Here is a 24,203-nt window from a genome sequence, read left to right as displayed (position 1 = left end):
GGTAATGGCACCAGCAAGCTGTCCTTACATACTTTCTCCTTGCTCCTTCCTTGGTCAGGTTGTGAATTTGCCAAGGTCTTATATTGTTTCTCTACTAATTATAAATTCTACCACGGCCATACCATTGGTCCTGAATCTGACTGGATCTAGTTAAAAATACCCCAGTAGTTCCTTTAACTTAATTTTTGTCACAAAGGTGAGATAACTAAGATAATGAGTACATTTCCTTCTGGACACTTTTCCCCCTTGTATGTGTTTTCAGGAATTTCTTCTGTCAGATACTATTCAATGAATCCGTTTTAAATTCAGCTTTCTGTAGGCATGGAAGAAAGTGCATCCAGGTGCTGAATTATGGTGATGACCTTTTTTCCAAGTCCCTCTGTAGAATATTCTATGTTCCTATTTGAGACCTCATTAGCATTCTGGTCACAAGCACTTTGCCAGTCTGCAAGACATTTTGGCTTCTTCCTAGCCCTCCAGCGTTTTCCAGGCAGCCCCTGTCCTCAGCCAGCCCCAGGGCTGCCTCCACATTTCCAGGTAGGGAGGAGGGCACTGCAACCCTCCCTCTCTCAGTACCAATCCTCTCTCCCTTTTCTACCCTCACAAGGGGCCTCAGGCCAGGCGACTCCTATGGAGTCACTGCCGGCTAACTCCAAACCCCCGCTTCAAAGGCCCAGCGATGGAGCATCTGACCTGGAGACCAAAACATCAAATATGCACCGGCTTTAGGAACGCATCCTGAAGGTTTGTCAAGATTCCAGTGTGTAAACATGGTTTGGGCGGCTCTGGCGTACAGGCCAGAGAGAAGAGAGGAGATTCTGTGGAATCCACCGAGGCGGCCAGCCAGGCGCAGGGCAGACAGACGTCCCTGCAGGCTGGTGTCTCACACCTCAGAATCAGGCTGAGCGTGAGTGAGTACCAGGACTACCAGCCCAGGTCTTGGTGACGTTTCCTTGGGACTCTGCAGAGATATGGAGCTAACTGGGAGATGAGCCTCCCTTTAAGACAACAATGGAAGCGATACTTTCTCTCCGTGAATACGCCAACTCCCGCACAAGACAAGCTGAGAGTTTAAGGCTGGATTTCCATGGGAAAAGGTTGAGCCTGCCTCCAGAACAAATCAAAACAACCACCACCATTACAGGCAATTTGGAGTTCACTGCTTTGTCAACAAAACTCTTTCCAAATCCCAAGGTGCTCACGGATTCCTGGGAAAGAGACATAATCATCTCACGAATGCTAAGTAACTGTAGCTATGGTAACTGCCGGGGTCAAAGGTCCTGGTAAAGTGCATACCAAAGAGCCTTGGTCTGGGCTGGCACCTGAGGAAGGCATGGGGGACAAAAGCCACGGGGGGGGGGGGGTGGAGCACCCAGGCCTCGCCTCCTCCCCTGGCTTCTGCATGCGGCCATATGCTCTACACAGCTTCCCTGCACGGCTCACCAATGCCTCCTCCAAGAGACCATCTAAGGGAAACAGAAAGGAGAGGGGAAGGGCGGAGGAAAAGGAGAGAGAACCCTATGGAAACTAAGCAGTCCTGAAGCGTTCTGGCTCAGGAGCACTCAGGCAGTGGGCATGGTTTGTGCAAAGGCCCTGGGAGAGGACAAGCTTGACATGGGAGGCAGACAGGTCGACAGAGGTGGCTGCAGCAGTGTTGAAGAGAAAAAGAGCTGGCGAGATGGGAGGCCGGGGGGTCAGCTGACTGAGACCCCGGGGGGTGGGGGGGATCAGAGGAGGCCCACACTGTACAGAGCGCGGGCGGATTCAGTGAGCCCCCTCGGTGCTGTGAGGAAGCTGACACCGTGGGCAGACACCAGCAGAGGGGCTGCATTGGCTTGGGTCGACTGAGCTTTGACCAGGGCCCAGGGAGCAGGGAGATGCTAAGGAAAAGTCAACACCTCCTGATGGGGTTAGGCTTTGAGTGGAGTGACTGGGTGGAAGATGAGTTATCAGGAAAGCAGCCAGGGACGGGGACAGCAGGAGCTCAGCACTGACGTGTCAGCCTGCAGGTCTGCGGGTGGAGCGGGGCTGGCAGACCCGGGGGTGCGCTGGCGTGCGCGCCTGTGGGAGCTGGGACCGGCTGGCAAGGAGTGCGGTGACGTCAGCCTCGGTTCACCACCCCACCATTAGCTATGATTAGCTCTGGGTTGATAGAAACCCCACGGAAGAGAAGAAGGAAAAAAAAGAGCCAGAGAAATTCCAAAGCAATACAGTCATACTGTTTTGAGTGACTGAAATGGCAGGTCAAGAAAAATGACAGCGACAGGGATAAAAATGGGGATCTACCAAACATGCAATCAAGAAAACCTGTGAGCTGTGACAACCAAGTAACCCGGGAACTTCTCTCCCCTCCCACGGCTGTACTGCTCTGTAGCCGCAGAACGGAAGAGTCTGGGTGGGTGGTAGGCGGCGGGGGGTGGGGAGATCGAGGCCTGGGGGGGCCGTCCTGGAAGACCGAGGCAGGAGCACTGGTTTCTATGACGTGGTGAGAACACGCGGGCCTCCCTGGGGGCTCCGGCACTTTACCCACCCACCCCAGCCTCTGTCTGTCCACAGCGCCCCCCTGAAATTGCCTGGTAATCTACCGTGTTCACTCTCCTGGCAGTGCACAAGTGCTCTTCTTCTTGTCAAGCCACTGTAATAAAACAATGACCACTGCCCCAAGACCACAGTCAAAACAAAAACACCCCGGTTTCTATGACAACCACTTCTGTGCCTGGGGTGGCCTAGCACAGCAGCCAGCAGGGAGCCCTCACGGCTTCACTCCCCCCCCCACCCAGGCTGCTCTGGAGCACTGGCCATGCAGGTGGCTCCAGGCCACCACAGTGGCAGAGCCACAGCTGAGAAACCACGGAGCCGGCCTCGGCATTACTGGCGTTCCTTCCCCGAGACAAAGAGAACAGACTCGGTCTCGGAGTCGTCGTATTTCTTGAAAGATTTTTAAAATAACGCTAAAAAAATAGTCAAAGTCTCACTTCCTTACTGTTTCTAACGGAACCTAACACCCTCCAGATCAGTCAGAATCAAGAATGTTCTTTACCAGACCTTCCGCCTCCGGGCTGAGGGACTGGACCACAGCAGGGTGTCTGCTGGGGAGCTGGTCTACCTTTCTCCGTCTCTCCCTGCATTATCTGAAGGCGTCTCACACTGGCGATGCCGAGGCATGCCTGCCCCCGCTGGGCGCCCTGGAAGGCTGTGCTGTCTCCGTGGTAATACCAGCCCACAGGCAGAGCTGCAGGAGCTGGGACAGTGACGCTGGCTCTTGGAGACGCCTCTGGAATGAACCCTGCTTCGTCGCCCTGAGTAGATGGTGGTCCCTGCCCACCTCTAGTGGGAAGAGGGCTTCCTGGGAAGGAGGAGATGAGCCGGCGCCCTCGTGGTGTGCTGGATAGGGGTCCACGTACTTCCTTCCAGCATAACCGATGCTAGACGGTTCTGTCGTTGGGCGCACCCCAACTTCACCAACTGAAACTCAGCCACACCCGACTTTGTGGCCTAATGTTCACACATCCTGCTCCATGTCACACCAAGGGCTGGCTGAGGGCTGCAGGGGGATGGCCGCTGGGGCACAGGGCGCCTCGAGCACCGGGCCTCTGCGGTCATCACTGCCCTGCCATCGCTTCACACGCTTAGGAGTGGCGTGAAGAAAGGACGTCATGGAGGAAACGAGGAGTGGGGCCAGAGGGAGGGCGAGAAGCAGGTATGGAATATGCCCGGATGGCTTATCTATGTGGTGGACAGGCTCCATGAACTTAACAGGCATTGGCTAAGTCCACGCTCACAAAAATTCTCATTTTATAGATAAGGAAGCTGGAGCCCAGAGAAGTGAGGGGCCTCATTCACGACCACCCAGCTAACAGGCCGAGCTGCAACCTAAGTCCAAAGCATCCAGTTTCTCTGCCCAAGCTCTGCCCCAGGACACGGAGGCACCAGGCTGGCTCGGTCCTGGCACTCAGCGCCTCACCTCCCCTTCCACCCTGCCTCCACGCCACACGGGCCTGACCTGCGTAACGGGGCCGCCAGCGGGGTCCTTCCACCTCGCCACCGTGCACACGTGCTGAGCTCATCTCATCTTCACGTCTGCCTTCCCCAGACCCCCCCCAGCAAGCTGGGGGCAGGACCCAGGCCCGGCACGGCTATGTCTGGGGACCCAAGAAGAGCCACCTTGGAAGGGAAGAGGGGCCCCTCAAAGCAAGCCCCAGAGAAGCCTTTCCCTCCAGCTCCTCTTCTAGAACTTGAAGGTCTGAGTGACTTCCACAGAGCCGAGTCAGTGAATGGCGACACAAGGAATGGAGCCAGAATCCCTTCCGAGCGGCCTTCCACCCCCAGGAGGAACGGCTGCCCCACACTGGCCTAGAGACTGGTTCGCATGTGTCCATCACAGACGCTGTCCTGAGACGCACGTGGGGGGATGAGTTGTGTATTACTACATTTTACTTTCTGTCTACCAGCACTGGGCCTTGAATGTAGAGTTTCACACTATGGCGTGACTATTTCCATTCAAGCTCGACCTCTTGAGCTGCAGCTCCCCCTAGGGATTTTTGCTAGTTAAATGGAGATAAAGCGTCTCTGGGATTTGTCTGCCTGGGCTGGCTCGGAACCAGGATCCCCAGACCTCAGCCACCAGAGTCGTTAGGATTATAGGCGTGAGCCACAGGCACTCGGCTGTCTCCCTGAACTTAGAATTCTTTGCATATATATGAGATTTGACTTGCAAATATCACTTCTGAGACTGCGGTTTCTTTGTTAGCTCTCTTAACAGTAGCTGCCAACAAGCAGAATTGATTTTTAAAAAATGTGAACATGTAATTTGGTGAAATACGCTTCGGTGTTGCATGTAAGAAATGTCTGCCCACTCAAATGACTAGAAAGAGTCTCTTTCTTAAAAATTCTGTATTTTAGGTTTAGATTTTACAGATTATCTGTAAGATGCATGATTTGATATAATTTTATGAATTGGTCAATTTTTCCCTCAAAGTGTCTTGCATTTTTCTACTAACACTCTTTTCTAAGCATTCAGACTTGGATACTAATATTAAGCGAAGATGGTCCCTGCCCTTTTTATTTGATGAAACTCCAACTAGATACCAAAGAAGAGAAATTACTGAAGTGCATCTCTGTAACTTCTCTTCAACAATTTTCGAGATTCTTCTATTTTCCTTCTTATCCTTTCTTCCTTACTAAATTGTTTTAAAGGGAAGCCCTGTGTTGTTACTATATGTCTCTTAAAATATGTACGTTACTTACCATGCATCATACTTAATCATTCCCATTGCATCTCATCAATTTTCGTGAGTATCTCCCAAGTAACTTTTCCTTTTCAAATTCCATTTGATTTGTTCCAGTCTGCAACCATTTCTACATTTGGTGGCTATGCCCCCCACTCTGTTTCTTTGGTAGCTACATATTCTACATATCGCTAGTCCTTCTTTCATGCACAAGCTGGGTGGGTTTCTGGAGCCCCCCTTCCCCAGAGCCCCCCATTCCAATTGTCTGTCTGGTTCGATGTGGTCTTTGCCTCTGAGGACCTTGCAAGTGGGAGTCGGGATTGACGACCTGTGGACGACACCTTGCCTATTCCTGAGCCATCACACCCTTGCTGTGGGCTGCCTGCCGTAGGAAACCAGGGCAAGGAATACTGGTGGTCCACTAAAGTCACGCTAAGATTCAAGCCAGGTGCTGGTGGCTCAGTTCACGAGGCCCTGCGTTCAAACCCTAATACTGTCATCGAGGCGGGGGGGGGGGGGGGGGAGGGAGGGGGAGGGGGGAGGAGGGGGGAGGGAGAGATGGTATTTCTAAGATTCACCAGGAGGCTCAGATTCCAAGAGCTCGAAGTTTACCGATCAATCTTCAATCCAATCAAACCAGTGATTTTGCTCATGTGGAGAAATGGTTTCCCTAATACGAGTATCATTCCCCCATTTATGTGCTGTTCTTTCCCCATAAAGCATATTCCCATCCTGATAGGGCTCCAGACTTCCACTGAAGTATGATTTGTAAAGAAATAATGGGTGTTTAATAATCGCCTTTTTTATTTGTCTAATTTAGACTACGGAGCTGGATCCCTGGTGAAGCCGTTTACGTTCATGTTTCCTTCAACAAGATGTACTTTTAATGACTGTGGTTTTCAACTCTAGGCATTTCATTAATCTGGTGGGTTTTGATGGTGAATAATTCATTGCTGAAGTTTTAAATTGCCTTTTGTATTTAAACATGTTGAGTGTTTGAGCTTATTTTATATTCTGTATCGGAAAAAATCCATCACTCAAATTCTCAGGGGTCTGACTCTGCTCTTGCTTATGCTCTTGCTCATGGGGCTTCTTTCTATGCTTTAAAGGACTGACTGAATCTTGTTGACCAGAGTTGTGAACCCTGTGAAACCGGAATTGTGAAGTCAAGTCTCCAGAGAGGAGACTCACTGGGTGCTTGTCCCAGAACCACTCAAAGTCAACTTAACAGCTTCCAATTCCCAGTGTCATGCAGAAGATGAATTTGAACCAAATATTCAGTCCAAGAGTCACAGTGTGTGTGTGTGTGTGTGTGTGTGTGTGTGTGTGTGTGTCACAGAACAGCTTACCAGCCAGTAACTGCTCTGACTGATATATATCTCTCCTCTATATGTCTTTATTATTCTCAATACCACGCTTGTTTTACTTGAACACACATAGCGTCTCTGTTATGGTTTTATAGCTCAGTTCTTTCTCCAGAGCCCAAGCTGTAACTGACAAATATTTCCGTTGTTCTGCTTCATTATCAGGCAGACTTTAAAACATCTAATCTAGACTTTTAAAATAGTATTTTATGAAATGAACTGGAAATGAAAAAAAAAACAGCCCTTTTTAGTTGTCATTGTCGCTGCTTTTGTTTTCTTTTCCTTTTGTCTTGTTTGCATTTGGTAGAGTAAGGGAGGGGAAATAAAACGTGGAACAAGGATTAACAAATGCAACAGTGATACTTATTAGGAAAAGAAAATCTAATCTACACTTGAACCCCGAATGAACACACTGAAAGCGCTAGATTTGCGGGTCTCCACTCCGATTTCCCACCTAAGGACTTAGTGGAATTACAACCAGCCTCTTGGTAACATCATTTCCCACCCTTCCAGGGCCACGGTCGCCACCCCATCTGGTTTTCAGTGTCATCTTCCTCTCAACCAGGGATTTCTCCTTAAAAATTTGCAAGCCCAACCATTCCAAAGGATTCATGTATTACATACAGTTAGCCATTTTCTATCAGAGTTTTGAGTACCTCTAGCCTACTATATAACTGGATATGAATGGTACAAACAATTCCAAAGGGATGTAGTCACATCCCCCCTCCCCAGAAGGAGGAAGCAGTGCCAGGTATTGTCAGAGCTCAGAGGAAAGGTATGGCTGCAACTTGGCGTAAAAGGGCTTCACTGTGGGCTCCAAAGTAGTCCTCAATGACAGTGGGGGTGGAACTTGGCTAAAATACTCGTTTGGATATGGGACATTCCCTGCTAGGAGATGCAGTTCTGAGAGCTTCCCTGAATAGGACCTGGTAGCTAAAGGAGGGTTCTCTTGAAAGAGGCGGCACTTTTGTGCAAGGTAGAGAAATATTCCAAAATGTTTCGTGTGTTTTAGAAAGGCAGGAGTCTTGCTTTAATGAAGAAACGAAAGCATCATTAGAGTTGTTCCTTTCAATACTCAGTAATTGCAACAATTCCTGGTAACTCTAATTAAAGAATAAGGAATTCCTTAATTCCCTCACATACCATTCAGGTCCTAGCCTGAGGCTTAAAAAAAAATGAGCTCAGCTTCTGGTGAGTACTATCTATATCAGTAACTGGAATGTTCTGGAAAACGCAGAAAGAAATCTGATGGTACTATTTGAGCAGTATATGTCAACAGGGAATATGTTGTTTTGTTTCTTTTAAAGAAAAACAAAAGCAACATGATCGTGGGCTTAATTAAAGCTGTCTGTAGTGATTGGATTAGATTTTATAGTACTGTGTATATTCATATGGCCAGGGACCTTTCTGTCTTCTCAGAGATTGGTGGGTACAGCTCTCCCGTGCATTGCAATTTTATCTAATCCCTAATTTCATCTCTTGATGAGGGGAGGCAGAGCATCGTCATGCTCAGGTAATTGCTTGATCAGATGGTTTAATTGTGCTCTCAACAGCACTGACAACACGAAGGTTATTTTTCCTAATGTGTTTTAACAAAAGCACTAACTAATTATGTGGTTTTCTACTCAGGGCACTGGAGATGAAGAAATGAAAAATCTATTCTTCAAATCTCTGTTAAATGCATGTTTGCATATAGAACACAGGAGTAAGTGGTAGGATAATGAGCTGAACTGCCTCCGTCTGCACTACCTTCAGGGCGTATCTACATGCTGAAGTAGTCTGTGTCAATCCAAGAGCTACATTTTCGCCATGGATGGTGTCTGAACATCTGTGATTTCAGGATATTTCACAATAACCACTTTGCCTGCAAGTTTATCCTTGGGAGCTAAAAACAACTGTGTTATCTTGGCATGTCTAAAAGCAATAAAGGCTTAGGAGAGCCAAGGAAAAATGTGCTCCTCTTTAGAAGGAAGTACTAGGAATGAGGCCAAATGGTTTCAAAGAATCCTGAATTCAGCTAACATCGGATCGACTTTAGTTTAAATGAACTTCTCTTCAACTAGACAACCATATCTACTTTAGAACTTGTCTTAGCCTATAGGAGAAAATCTGTGTCAGCTACTACTGGACAATGGGTTAACATTCAGAATATAGAAAGAGCTCAAACACTGAAATATCAAATAAATAGTCAAATGCTTTATCCTTGAATAAAGCAACACAAATTGCCAGTAAATACATAGCTATAAAGAAAATGAAACTCCCAATAAGAGAGGCTGTGTTACCCAAGTCAGAGTACCTCTCATCAAGAAAAAATGCCGCACGCAATCAAGATGGGAGAGGATTTCGCACGCGCGCGCATGTGTACTAAGAATTCAAATTAGTAAGTCACTGTGGAAATCAGTAGGGAAGCTCCTTAAAATCTAAAACTAGAACTGCCACATGATTCTGTCACACCATTCTCAGGAAAATATCTTAAGGATGTAAGTCAATCCTATTCGTATCTATAACAATACTATTCTAGAATCAGCCTATGTGCCCGTGAACAGATGAATGGATAAATATAATGTGGGATGTACATACTCTGGAGTATCATTCAGCCATAAAAAATCATGTCACTAGGAGGAAAATGGATGGAACTAGTTATCATGTTAGCTAAAATATGCTACACTCAGAGAGATAAATATTGCATGCCCTATTATATATGCAGAGGCTGAATCTAAAGCTATATCTGTCTGGACATGAACATAAATGGGAATTATCTGAGGGGAGAATGGAGATGTAGGGGAGAATGTGATCAAAGTACACTTTATGCATGAAGAAGTTCTAGGACGTCAACTTTTTAATTCCAAGAAAGGTTTTTTTTTTGAAAGGGCAGGAGGAGGGATAGAAAATAGTAGAGGTTGAACATGAGCAAAATGAATTACATGAATGTCATGAAAACATTACAGCAAAATCCCCACATGGTACAATTACTATTCACGGGTGTAAAGGAGGGAGAAGCTTGTCTCCTATGCCTGTCGACAACCTATCATCCCTAGAATCGCAGCCTGCCTTATAACAAACACTCTTCCTGGCTCAGAGTAGCCAGGAAATGGAGACTTTCAAGTATAACCAACGGGTCTGATTTTTAGACTAGTGACTGCATGGAATGCCACTAAAGTTTTACTCAGTCCACTATGCACTTGCTCTGTCCCTTTTCTTCCGCGAATAAAATCCCTCAGCCTGGTCCACAGTGAAACGGGCTTCTTCCCATGCAGCCCATCAGCCTGGACACGCGACTCGAGCTGAGGGACCGCAGGTCCTCCCCACAGTGTAATGCAGACCGTGGTAAATCCGGGAACGAGGAAACCCTGAGCTTTCAAAACCCCTATTCTCTTCAGAGGAGACAGAGCTTCCCTGACGCCAAATAAAGACAAAGAAAAGCAAGCGATGGAGGAAGCACAATGGTGAATGATGGTTTCCTTTTCTTTCTCAAGGTCTGGTAACCCAGTGTATTCTCCAACCTTGTACAGTGGACATTGTTTGTTGTTGTTGTTTGCTGACTTAAGCTATGTTGTATGTTGCTGTCACCTGATGTTAAAAGCATCCTGATAGTACAACTGGGATTTTTACCACCTTTCAGATTTTTTTCTTGTCCCTACTCATAGAAGTAAAAAAATATAATTCCTGGGCCAGATTGGAGTCCAAATACCTACTGAACTGCATACTGGCTGTGTTAACCTTGAAATCATTTCATGGGTGTGTTTTTTTTTCCATTTTCTTCTTATCGTAAGTAATTTTTCAATGTTAGTTAAAACAAACATAGACAGCAATCTATGAGCACGAAGCTTCTAATCACAAGTTATTTTCCCTTACAGATAATATTTCACTTTGGGACTGGAGGTAGTACTTTCTTCATCCTGTTTTTAAATTAAATGAAATGATAAAAAATAAAATAGCATGGCACTTAAGCACAATGCCATGGTATTCGCTTCACGTTCAATAATTACTGTCGTGTTTATTTGGGCTGCTATTGCTATTTAAATATGACTATATCAGTGACTGGTAGATAACCTTATATTCACTCTGTTCCTTCCTTTAATAACATAACTTTCAGATCCTGGATAGGCACTGTAGTTAAGACTAAAAACTGCATTTCCCAGCTTCCTTTGCAGCTTGAGGTAGCATCTGATTAAGTTCTAGCCAATAGAAAGGGAACAAAAGTAATGAGGTGACTTCTGGTCACTCACCCTCTTCGTTCCTTCTCCTCTGCAGTCATCCTGACCCCAGGGACTGAAGCTCCACGTCTCAATCACTGAGAATGGCTGCACTGCAAGCTGAAAGGGTCCCAGCTATCCGTCCACCATTCCCTGTGAGGCTGCAGACTGCCTCAGGACCCTTTTTGTGGAGAATTTACATGAAGGAAGAAACAAAAATCAATCCCACTCAGTTCTATCCCATCTGGGTTTCAGTGACAGAAGCCAAAACTGTCCTAACAATACACAGCTAACATTTTAAATTTTATCTGCACGTACTCCTTCCAAAGTCCTGAGGGTGGAAGGGCTGAGTACAATGAACCTAGGACAAGAACTCTAGTTAACACACCAATTGTTCACTGCTGGGAGAAGGAGACTTCAGACTATGGAAGTGAGCTCTCCTTATCAAATGGCATTTGACTACCCCACAGACCAAGGAAGGGAAGTTGCATTGGGGACTTGTCCCTGGAACCTCCAATTACCTAACGTACCAAGCAAACTCACTCAGAGTTGGCTAGGCGACATTTTCTATTTTCCTCCAGTCGCAAAACCCTTAGGGTTGGCTTTTTAAACCAGTTCCTAGACGGCTGACGCCAGCGGGCTGTCTACACAGATCCCTTTTCCTGAGAGGATCCAGATTCGGTCAGGATCCTGCCTGCAGGAACCATTCCCAGGCCTGACTCCCCATGGCCTTTATCCTCTGCCGCCACTTCCCTGGTGCCCAGTGCTCCTGGCCTCCCTACCGACCGCGAGGCTTAGATCCAGTGCACTACCAAAGCGCTGAACACAGGGGTAGGATGCACGTGGCAGAGCACCAGCCTTGGAAAAAGCAGGACCTCAGCCATCAGCTGCTCACAGAGACCATTCTCCACCACCGGTGTGGAGGGTCCAGGCCTACCCCGAATGTTGACAGCTCCAGCCTCTAGAAAAGCAGAGTAGAGAGACAGAAACTTCTCGCTCCTGACGTGTACACAGCCCCGAGCCTGAGGGCCCGAGAGCATCCCGCATCCACTCCCTCAAGTGTTCCAGACCTCAGGCGCTCCTGTTCCTGAGAAATGTCGCCCAGCAGAGACTTCCCTCGTCAGGAACCTTTCAGACATGTCCTTTGCTTGGTCACAATTGTTGGAGATCACTGAGCTACTGTGAGGAAATAATACAACCCACAGGGATAGTAGGCGGCAAGAAACGCCAGCCACTGGGGAGGGGGACACCCCGGCCGCCAGCCCCTGCTGGCTGCTCACTTTCAGAAGGGAAGAGAAATGTTTTCCTCTTCAGCGTTCTCAGTTCCCCATCTCTCTTCTTTGTCTAGACGTAAATGAGCCATTTGCTAATTGTTTAGGAGCCATTAAGAAAGTAAGTGTGGATGGGAGAGGCAGTGAGAGCAGATGGGTGTTTGCGAGCTTGCTTGCCAATTACCAAAAGCGAGGCTGGTGCTAGAGATGAGAGAGGGCTCTCAGGACACCCCGAGGCCCTGGAGAGCCCTGTTCTTAGAGGCCAGCCTGAGCAGTGGGCTGCAGGCTGGAGCGAGAGCAGTCACACCCTGGACATCAGAGCCGGGGTCGGTGCACCTTCCTTGTAGGAAGGAATCCTTGCTGGAATCAGGGTGGACTGGCAGGGACTCCTGCTCGGAGCTCTGCTGAGCTCCCAGGGTCCTCGCACATGACTGGCACTAGTTCTAGTCAGCAGTGGTGGAGCTGCCTTTCCCACAGCCAGAGGCAGATCTAGCGGCCAGCTTCCCTGGAACCTTCCGTCTTCCTCTGCGGATAACGAAAGAGCAGGGGTTTCAGAGCCCCAGCTGCAGCAGGTGAAGCCGCAAAGCCGTTGGCGAGAAGGCCTGCAACCAGCCAAGACGCAGTCAGAATCCTTCCGTCTGCTGGGCTCAGACCTGAAAAGACTGTCAGTGTCTGAAATGCAGTGCCAAGACCAGCGGGAACTCCTCTACCCGGCTTTCCACGCGGCCAGCCCAGCTGGTGCCTCTCCCTGGGGGACCCTCGCAGCTCCCCAGCCTTCCGTCCTGCCCCAGACTTCCTTCCTTCTTCACAACTGTAGGCAAGGGTCCCACAGCATTCCAGGCCAAGTCCAGCGCTGGTTACACGGTCTGCAAACCCTACCACCCATGACTCCTAATTGCATCTCTAGGCAAACTGCTGCCCATCTCCTCCCTGCAGAAGACTCAGCCATGCTGGCATGGGCGCCAGCCCCCTCCAGGAGCCTTGCTTCCTCTTAGGCTTCTCGCCCCTCCCCTGGACAACACAAGCTCTCCTGATGCCCCTTCTCCTGCTCTGGTTCATTCTGTCTAGTCCTGAGGTCTCAATGGGACCGGCACTTTCTCTAAGACTGCGTATGCCTCCAGGCCGGTGGATGGGGGACCCTGAATGTCTTTTACCTCAACATCTGTTTTCTGTTGCTGTGAGAAAATGTCTGAGGTTGGGGAAAGTATGAAGAAGTGTATCTAGCTCACAGGGCCTCCTTGGCTAGCATGTATCCCGACAAAGGCATCGTAGTGAGTGCAAGACAAGATCACGCGCCTTTCCGGCCCCAGTACCCTTCCACAGCCACACTGCACACCCATCTTCTGAACCACCTATCCTTCTGCAAGTGGGCTGCTTCTCAATTTGTCAATCTCCCTCTCCATTTCCAGGAAGACTGAGACTTGTCTACATCTTTAGTCATACCTTAGTATTTAGCCCAGTTACTCACACACAGCTACAAAGAACTCGGTAAGTACTAACTGGATTTTCTGCACTACATCAGCTTTCCTTGCTGGAAGCATGTGACAGCCACCCTAAGAAGTTAAGGATTGCCTGGGGTCAGATGGCACTTACTGTCTGGAAGCAGAGCCCAGGGTCAAAGCCTACTTCACACCCTTGGTGCGCTGAGCTGAGTTGCTGCTTCAGAGTTTATTCCCAGCAGTGTCCGTCCATGTCTTGTCACTCATGAGCTTCACTAGACTGAATTCTGAGGACCACCATTTTTGATCCTGGGTGGGTGGCTCTCTGGTGCTGGGTTGCTAAAGAAGCCTGCTAGGGGGATGGGCCTTCTAAGAACAGCCTCAGTTCTAGAAGCCTCCACTATCCAGGCCCAGACCAGGAGGAAAGCGGATCTGATGTGACACCAGTGTTCCAGGCAGGCTGGTGCTTAGACTCTTATCCCAACAAATGGCTGTCCACACCTTCAGACCACCTCAAGAAATAATCAGTGTACACAAACAGCCAGAAGTTTTCATTATGGGATGTAGGTTTCCATGGTGATGGCATAATTGGAACGATAAGACAGACAACCCATTCCCGCCCAAACTATTTTTTTAATGAATTTGACTGGATGATACGAGACCACCTGTGGTTATCTGTACATCCTGGTCTCATTTGGCCTTTCCTGATGCTAATGATCTACAAAGACCGTGACTCCGTGGGCTGGGAGATCATCCGTTCATTAACAGTCAATCCATCCACTCTCATTAAGTGTGCCTCCACTAGTGTTCTCCAGTGATTAGTCTGTGAGACAAAAACGGCCTTTTGAACTTCAATAGACCAGTGGCCATATGTTCACAAGAAGTACAATGGCCTCTAGGAAAGCCAGCCAGACAAGTGCCGCTGGGCTCGGAGGCCTTGAGCCGTCCACCCACAGCGCTGACTGAGGCACAGTGATCTGTCGTGCTGAGGAAGCAGAGTGGGGCCATATTGAAACCCGGGTGCCTTCCTGCCTCTCTCCTTGCTCAGCGGTTGCCATGCAGGGAGCAGGCCTCTCTGCCACAGGTGTCCATCACAATATACTCTGCCAGCATAGGCCAAAATCAACAGAGCCAGACAGTAATGGACTAGAACCTCTGCAACCACGGGCCACTGTTTTAAGCTGATGACTTACACAGCATCTGTGAAGAACGGGACAAGCAGGCCCAGCTTCTGACAAGGCAGCCTTCTTTGGTTCTGGGAAGAGTTGTGAGCGCGAAACTTAGACCTTAGTCAGGTGCCGGGACTGAAAGGCTGTTGCTGCTGGCTGGCCTTTGTAGACTACGTCCAATACCATAAAGAGATCAGTCTTCCTGTGCAGAACCAAGAATCACTGCAAGGGCTTCTTCAAATCCCAGTCCTGCCTACAGGCCAGCTACCTACCAGCAACTGACAGCAGTCAACTTCGCATCCACAGAACGCAGTATCACAGCCCAGACTGGACCGGGGCCCTTGACCAGCAACTATTTCCAGGGACACTCTTCAGGCAACTGACAGTATTTCAAGCCACCACATCAGACAGGGAACTATCGACCCTTGCAATCTCAGGGTCATGGGGACATGGCATTTTTCCGTTCCACCTGTGAGTGGAAGCACCGTACCAGAGCAGGCTTTGCCCAAGGTTTGATGACAATATACCACGCTAACCAAGAACCCTAATCCCTTGCTCATATCTCCTGGCTGGACTCCAGTCTCCAGCTGGGGGATCGGGTTTGTTCATTCCAGAGTTGAACAGTGCAAATCGGATCTTCACAAAGACAGAAGCGTTGCAAAGAACTGCTAATTCTGCCAAGGCCCCAGGCTGGGTGTGAAGCTAAGTAATTTGGCCCAGGACTAGGATAGCTTATTTTTCTTAAGTCTCTGAACTCCGCCCATCTCATTCCGTCAAATTCACAGTGGGCCATGCACACTAGAATCCCCGCTTGCTCTCTGCCCAACACTAGTTACAAGCAGTGCCTGGTGGGGTGGAGACAGAGGTGACCGCCATCTCTGCCTTCGGAATTTCACATTCTGAAGACAGCTGCAACGCTCAGTGCTCCACGTGACTGAAATCGCCCTGCCACGTTAAATGCCCCTCCTCAGCCTAACTCACCGCCCTGGCTCCTCTTCCGTGGATCCACAGGGCACCTTCCAGCATGCCACGCTGCCGTACTTTCCCGATCCATGCTGTTCTCTCAATATGCAACATTCCATCCCTCCAAGATCAATGGCACCCTCAGAGTGAACGTCCCTTCCCACCCCTCCATCTTTCTTTTTCCTCCTCCAGCTCTACTTGCATCGCTTACTGAAACTTGGAATAGCCTATTTTTCTGCTCTCCCACCAGACCACGGCCTCCCTGTGGGCCGGAGCAGCGGGGACCTTGCTCCCTGGCGAGGGCTCTCCCACCCACCGGAACAACTGCAGGTGGGCAGCGGGCAGCCACTCAAGGGGGGAGGACGGTGTGGCCCACGAGCGAGTCTGCAATAGCAAGGAGTCAGACTGCCGGGCCTCACCAGCGACAGGGAAAGGCCTCGGCTTAGCTCCAGGTTTGGGAAGAAAGCTTTCCAAGCACCTGAGCCGCTTTCCTGCTGTGGACTGGCAGTCAGAAGGGCCAGAGAAGAGCGGGGGAGATGAGAAGGAACCTGCCATCCTCCAGGTCTGGTCTGCCCACACCAACCTGCCCCTCCCCTAGGATCCAGTGATCACACAGACTCTCAGGCACAATTCCGCCCTAAATTGGCAGAATCACACCTGTATCTTGCCTGACAGTCAGGTGACTGTGTGTAGCAGCTGGGCCCTGGTGACAGACACTGATGACGGGGTCTCCCTTTGGGAATGGGGAGCAACTACTAGTGTCCGCGCAAGTCCTCCGTCCCAGGTGTGTCCAGCCACGACAGCTAGCCCTCTCTCTGCAGGCCATCTCAAACGGCTCCCACCCCAGGTCGAGAGGGACCCCGGCGTGGGGAAGGAGGGCTGAGCCACGCTGAGGTGGGAGGCTCTGCTCAGCCTGGAGGTACTGGCAGAGGTGGCCGGGGGCACGCAAGTTCCAACACACAGGCCAGGGCTGCAGGTGGCCAGGCACTGGTGTGCAGAGCGTTAGCTCGTTTCCACCTCGTTCCATTCCCCGGCTCCTGGCTCCTCGCACACTGCCAGACACACGGGAGGGGCTCTCCTGACGCCTGCTGAGTGAACACAGGACCCACCTGGCTACGGCCGCTGCTGAGGGTCAGACCTAGACTTCTTCCTCCCTCACTGGAGATAGGCAGGTGAGGATCGGGGGACTCTTCCCTTCCTCTTCTGCCTTACTGCTGTTCCACCTTTACACATGTCACGTATTAAGTACGTTTCCTTTCACGCAGTGGTGTCAGCTGCCCCCTCATCCTCTCCCTTCATCCACCCACGATGAACTCTCCAGTCCGTGAACAAAAGCATATGATGTGCAAAGCCATTAGGGAGAAGTGTCTATGACCTCAGAACAAGCAGGATACACCGCGGAGTTTAACTGTGCGACAGCTCTCCGGGCCTGTGGGGTCCCTGTGGGAGGAGACTCGACGGGGCTCAGAGAGGACAGAAGCAGTGGTTGGGGGCGGGGTGAGGAGCAGAGGAAGGACAAAGAACCACACAGGACTGTGGCCAGAGGCAAGCAGGGTGTCCCCTACCACAACACGCCGCCCACGGGACCCTCTGCAATGGAGCCCCACGCCCCACGCGCACTGCTCACGAGACAGAAACCCGAGCCCCCTTCCTGGACTGCCCTGCCTAGCCCCAGCTATGCGAGATGAATCCTCTGGGGCACGTGCTGCTTCACTTCTTTACGGCCCCCCTCGATTTACTTCTGGAGCCCAGGTCACTCAGGGCCAGCTCCTCCCTCTTGTAGCCCTGGACCAGGGCAGAGAACACAGTCACACATTTCTGCCTTGCGTCCCTCTTTGACAGAGCTGTCTCGGGGCACAATGGTGTGACTGCTTCTTCAGGGCAGGGCCCGGAGCCGCCAGGCTGCCCAGACAGACTTGACCAGCACACAAGAACAAGGACTGACCTTGGACATGTAGGTGTGGCCATCCGAGCCGCACACCATGGCCGACTGCGCCCCGGGGCAGGTTCTGCACTTGACCAGACTGGAAGGTCCAACCCAGTGTTTGTGGGCCATGCTGCCCTTCTTTTGCCTAAACAGGAGAAGAAGAGGGGGAGAAGTTAGCTCGTTTTATTCCCCGTTGGTCTTTCAGGCTTGCAGAGCACAATGTTGAACTCACAAACTGCTTCTCTACCAGTTGGGGGGGAAACCTGATTCAAGCCCATGGATGGGGCTAAAGGTGTGGTCACAAAAGCCTAGATTCTACCCAACAGCAGTTCTTGGGTGGGGGATAAAGGGTTGCCATTAAAGTATCGTAACTGGTGTGAAACACAGAAAAGGATTCCCAATGCATCTTGAGTCAAGGCGGGACGATGTGGTTTCATCGGCAGAGCCGCCTCCCAGAGCTGCTGCCTTCTGTCTGAGGGACACACACGCTGCCGTGCCAACACTGGAGACAGAGATGCATCGTCGAACACAACCAGGGGACTTCATCACGGCTGGAGAACACTATCTCTCGAGATATATTTTGAAGCAATTTCAGCCCGGCTCCTGATTTGCCAGTCGATGGAGGCGCTGGGGTGATGTCACTCCTGCCTGCTAAAATCATCAGAATTCTGCCTTTTCATTCCAGCTCTGGGTCCCCCATCCCAACCTTTGTCATAATGATAAATGACACTATTAGGATGGCTTGTGTCCACAAAAGTCACCTCATCTTTGTATCATAAACCCACTGAAATAAAGGCCTGCAGTTACTGTGCCCCTTCCTCCCTGAGCTGAGGCTGCTCTCCCAGAAAAACACTCAAAGGGACACTGCTGGCCAGGGGCTGGGCTTGGGTAGGGGATGAGTTTCTGCACTGCCCATCAATCAAGCAATTACCATGTCCTTGAAGACTTTTTTCCCCCCAGTGGCAGCCCTGCAATGAGGTGGCTAGCACATGGACTCTGAAACCATCTAGACCCAGGTTCAAACTCAGCCACTGACACCGACTCACATGTGACCAGGGAAAGGTTTTTCATCTTGTCCGCCTCAGATAAGAGTCCTCTATGGTCACGTAACCCGACCTGCTGGTTTCCCTAGGGAGGGAGTGAACCTTAAAGAGGGGAGGAAGCCTGCCTGAAGTCCCCGATGGGCCTGGCAGCGAGGCCTAGGGGAACAGTCACAGTCGAGGGAATACTCCAGGATGAACCTTTGCCCTGACCCATCTCACTTCAACTTGTACACTAGCTTCAAAATTCTGTGCGCTATAATAGATGAATTAAATTAGACCAAAGCTTATTATATGCTTATACTGAACTACTACAAAATGAAATCACTCTGTGTAATTACTATACCCTAATTTAAAAACTCTGCGGACAGCTCTTTGTGTGCTGTTGGGTGGAGGTCATCTCGTCAGTGCTCTCCTGCTTCCACAGTGGATACTGGCCCCACCCCTCTCAGTGGTGATTAGGGATGCCAGGTACCAGCTCACGTCAGTCACCAGAAACTCAGAGGGCTGAGGCCCAAGCCTAGAGGTTTTCCTTTGGGTTTAGCTTTTGAGACCAGCCCAAGCTGGTCTTGAACTTATCTCCCATGCCACATGCCCAGCAGTACCACGGTCGTAACCATTTTTATACATCTACTATTGGGAAATATTGATTGATCCTTGTTTCATGAATCTCCGCAAAATAAGTAAATTCATTAAGAACTTCAAAACTTATTTTTATTTCTAGAAATTATTAGTACAACACCAAGAAAACAAAAATAGCATATGTTTTAAACAACAAAGAAAATGCAATAGATAGCCTACTGTTTCCAGAAATTCTAATCGAGTCTTCCCCTAAAACAATTCACAGAATAAAACAACGCTGGGTACAGCTGAGCATGCGGCTGAGTTTCCACGTGCAGAGTCACACAACCAACACACTAGTTAAAAACACAATTCAGAGCTGCTCGATCTTTAATTTTTTTTTTTTACTGTTTCTGTTATTTTTTTTTTTTTGCTTTTTTGAGATAAAGTCTTGCTACACAGCACAGGCTGGCCTCAAAACAGCTGGGCTGGACCCCTTGCTTCCCAGAACTGTTCAATATATCGTATACTTAAAAAACAGTACACCTGACGCTTAGGGGTTATTTAAAAGAAATTTAGCCTCAAGGGAAAATTCAAGCAGTGGAGACTGTCGGCCAGCTTTCTTGAGTAGTGCTCAAACGATACGGAAACTCCATCTTCTAATGCGTTTATAGGACCTAGGTAACAGGACACAGAATCATGTGTTTGCTTCACTGTACACACTTCCATGGCTCAGAAACTGCTCTTTGGAACACAACTCAGAGGATTCCATAAAATAGATTTCGTGACTTAATCCACTGGTGTCCGTTTTGTTTACAAGAGCCCTCCTTAGCCCTGCAAGATGATGACCACAGCAAGCCGGCCCGGCTCACCAGTCCAGTCGACGCTGCTCCAGGTCCTGCTTTCCGGTGTCCGCATGTCACCTTGAACCTTTACTTCCAAAGCTCAGTGACTCCTGCTCTTTGCTTTCATCTGGGTCTTGGGGCTCCCCACTCATGTGCCCCCAATAACCAACCCATACCCTCATGTCTCCCACAGGTAAAACCCAGGGAGTCCTTCAGGACACCGGCTGTGGCCTAGCCATTCCTGCCACTCTGGAAGAATGGTGCCTTGGTGAGGCCTCCTGACACAGCTATTTGCCTCAGCAAGGAATACATGTGCAGCAAGAAGCACCCTGCCGTAATCTAGCTGAATGAATCCCAACAATATCTGTCAAAAAGTTTACCGATGAGAGGAGGGAGTGAGAATGGGTGGCTGCTAAAAATATGCAGAGTGGAATGGCTTTTTTCCCCTTTCCGTGACTGAAGGAGAACCATTCATTTTACATCGTGCCCTGTGCATTCTACCACGCATGCCTACCTTTAGCTAGAACAGTGTTACTCTGCGTGTGGACAGCAGATAATAATCCCAGTGCATCCCATTTGCTCTGCCTACCACGGGCCAGCACAGAGGGCCTGGGGCCGTCTCCTGACTCCTCACCCGTAACAGTGGTATCTGAGGACAGATGCCACTCCTACCCCACTTGACAGCCAGAAAAATCAAGGCTTACATAACCAGCCTCAGTCATATGACCTGCTTTTCTGTCCTCTCTTTGTTCTCTTGTCAGATCTCTAAGACAGCCCTGTCAGCTGAGAGGTATGGAGAATCCATCAAAAAACAACCCTTTCCCAACAATAATAGCATTTGTTTGCTAGCATAAAAAGACGACTGCATGCATTTTATTATCATGTTAATATCAAACTGCCCATTCAACAACTAAAATTGAATTTGTTTTCAAAATCAAAACTAATTGCTTCTGAAGCTTGGGTGGACAATGCTCAGATAGTTGACATGGTGGCTGTTTTGAACCAGACACAAAATAATGAATGTTAATTGAAATGGGAAACATGTTAACCATTGAAATAATCTGTCATGTAAAATGAAGCTATAATTCCTCGGTTGTTAGGGTTATTCCAGTCATTATACAAAGTCATAAAATCACACAGGAAGAGCATAATGGCCTGTGTCGTTTACAAAGCTGCCCTGGTGAAATAAAGAGGCTGCCACGTGACCATTCTCTCGGCATGTGCAGGCTCAAGAGTCCTTGGCTTTTCAAAAGGAAGAAAGACCCAGACACAAGATTCTGTTACAGAGAATCCAATTTTCCTAACAAGGCAAAGAGAGCTGCAGAAAGACAATTATGACCTGTGTCATAGGCTCCCAAATGGTACTGGCTCTCATTGGGACAAAGGCCATGCCATCTAGGGAATCCAGAGATGTGCTTGAAGGACAAATAGGTAAGCTGGGTGCCAGTGGCTCCCACCTATAATCCTAGCTACTCAGGAAGGTGACATCTCTACAATCAAGGTTCAAAGCCAGCCAGGGCAGGAATCCGTGAGACTCTCATCTCCAACTAATCAGCAAAAAGCCAGAGGTGGAGCTGTGGCTCAACTGGTGTAGTATCAGCCTTAAGTAGAAAAAGCTAAGGGGCAGGCAGGCCCTGGGTTCAGGCCTCAGCACACAAACACACTCGCATACACACATTCAAATGTCCTTCCTATAATGTGCACTAATGTATAGTGTAATTATAACGATTACTATTGAGCAGGATATTTAATTTCTAGAAATAGCTGAACTTACTCAGAAGAGATGTTAACTTCCTGGTTTTGTTCTTATTCGTATTTTTCACAGACTGCTAACTGTTCTTGAAAAAAAATTTCCATATGTCAAGAAATACACTATTAATTTCAAGAATCCCTAAAGCGATTTGACATTTGAGAGAGCCAGGAGCCAATTGTGTGGTCAATAGGCAAATGTCAGTAAGAAAAGGAACTTGCCTGATCCAGATCTCTGGTGGCTCACACATTTTTGGCTATTATTTAAATCAAAGTTTCCCTAGACTTCAAACTAAATATATATGTTCAGGGATCCTGGGCAAACTGATCTCTAGCCTTGAACTCTGAACACCCTCAGTGCTTCCTGACCGGGCAATAAAGATCGGCAGGCTGATGTGATTATGCAAATGCCACTAACTGGAGAGAGACGGAATCTGCAGTCTCCTTCCATTAAGGCGGCGACAGACCGCAGCCCTGCTGGCAAACAGCGCTGTCAGGCCGACTGCTGGGGTTTTAACTTAAAGTTCAGCTGGTTGACAAGCACATTCTCAGGGGCCTGCGTGGTGAAGGAAAGCCTGTGCACATGCGCACACACACACACACACACACACGTGTGTGTGTGCTCCAACTCTGGGCTGCGGTTATGAAGGAAAGCTGCCAGGCCAGCAGCAGGAACAGCAAGCTATTAGGGAATGTAAAGAACAGCCCAGCTTCCCATTCCCTCAGGACACTGGTTAGTGATGTGCTCTGTTTCAAAACATCCATTTCCTCCTAACTGGACAGAGAGGAGAGTGTTACTTGTATCCACTGACCTTTGACATTACCATTTGATTTCTTATTTGGCTGCTCTCCTTTGGTCACTGGTCCAATAAAGAGAGGTCCATCTCCAGCCCCGGGACCTTAGAGGAAATCTTTAGCAGTGGATACAGTAATTGGATAAAAAGCAAATAACAATCAAGGAGGCCCAGGGCTGAGAATTTCATTTAGTGTCCTGTCCCTAAGCGCTCATAACGCCTCCCCGGCTGCCCTTCACAGCCCAGGGTTCTGCTAACACAGCTTCTTGCTAAGTGTTTGTAAGCTCCGGTGAGTGTGAGTGTGTGTGTGTGTGTACCATGTGCAATTCCACCCAGGGCTGAGCTGGTATAATCTTAGAAAATATTTGCTTGCATTTCTTGAGGGTAATTAATTATCAGGGGATGACTGTATGCCATAAAAATGTAACTCTGTTTGTTTTGTAGTCACTGGCATTGAAGCACCCCCTCTCCCCCCACAGATCGGGAGGCAGGGGACCTGACTCAGCAACACACAGACAGGAGCGTTTCTTGTTGGGCAGGTGTAAAGACAGGCCAGGTGTCCACAGAGATGTGGCCTTTCAGGAGCTTTGGCAGAACACCATGAGCGACAATCCACCACTAGGTGTGTCCTTAAGACTTGAAACCACGCACGCACGCACACTATTTTTCCAGAGATCCTGGGAAAACGAGGCTTAATGGATGACTCATTCACGCAAAGACACAAGCAATGCAGTTACCATGTGCTCTGAAAGCCTTCTTCCCACTCGTTTCTGGAAAAGAAGAGATGGAGCCTCACAGAAGCTCCCTCTTGCCTGCACGGGTGGGGCAGTGGCCAAGAAGCAAGCCTGGTTTCCTTGGCTTTGTGGTCTTTATCTTCCCACCCTTTCCCAGGGGATCCCTCTCGGGACGGCCTGTCTGCGTGCTGCCTGCACACACCGCATGCAGTTCTTATCGCTGGCCGCTCTGGGCTATCGTCACTTGGCTGACCAGCCACCTCCCACTAAGCTGGCACAGCTGCGCCATGGGTCATGACGCTCTGTCAGTGTACAGCTGGGACCAGAGCGGAGAAACTACCCAGAATAAAAGCACTTGGGTCTCAACCTTTGGGTGATGCTTCACGTACTCAGGGAAGGGTCTCCAAAGACACAACGGACAGCTCGAGAATGTACTATTGAAAACGTAAGTCCTTCTGAAGACAGGCTCACACGCCCTAACTCTGGCCCCAGAACCTGCACGGTCACCCAGTGCAGGCTGAGGTAGCTGGTGTGCACGGCCCCTGCTGAGCTCGGCTGGCAGAAAATGTCTCAAGCCCCACACCCATGAGTTGGGGTCCTGAGGAGTTTTGTAAAGCAGCAAGCAGGCAACAGATGGAAATCATGAATGAGGAGGAAAGATGCTGAAGGAAATTTAAAAAAGAGAAAAAGGTGGCACAGTGAAAGCAGGCGGATTCAAAAGGGGCACTTTTGTTCAAGACGATGAGAGGCTGGGTGAAGGCCCACGTGGGCTGTGAGTCACCCAGATGCTCAAATGTCCCCGGGTGTCAGCCCTGGCAAGGGGCAGCTTGTGAGGGTCAGTTTGCTGCAAGGAGTGTCAAGCTTGTTTGTGTCTCAACGTGGACAGGCGTGCAAAGATTCCCATCTGTGAGCCTCGTGCAAGA

At 49.3% G+C, this 24,203-nt stretch overlaps 1 protein-coding gene across 3 annotated transcripts in view; it reads right to left on the bottom strand.

The window, feature by feature from the left end:
* The window catches only part of Spock1 (SPARC (osteonectin), cwcv and kazal like domains proteoglycan 1), a 334,854-nt gene that overhangs the window by 45,201 nt on the left and 265,450 nt on the right, over positions 1-24,203 (bottom strand). For all 3 annotated transcript variants that reach the window (XM_090325481.1, XM_090325482.1, XM_090325483.1), the window contains one exon: positions 17,576-17,702. In XM_090325481.1, coding sequence (XP_090181607.1) covers positions 17,576-17,702 — 127 coding nt within the window. The remainder of the gene's footprint in view (positions 1-17,575; positions 17,703-24,203) is intronic.

Source organism: Megascapheus bottae, chromosome 38 (assembly GCF_031878675.1).
Source record: "Megascapheus bottae isolate mThoBot1 chromosome 38, mThoBot2.hap1, whole genome shotgun sequence".
Taxonomy (NCBI): Eukaryota; Metazoa; Chordata; class Mammalia; order Rodentia; family Geomyidae; genus Megascapheus; species Megascapheus bottae.
The sequence above is the reverse complement of the archived record's forward strand: the minus strand, read 5'-3'. Positions and strand labels throughout refer to the sequence as shown.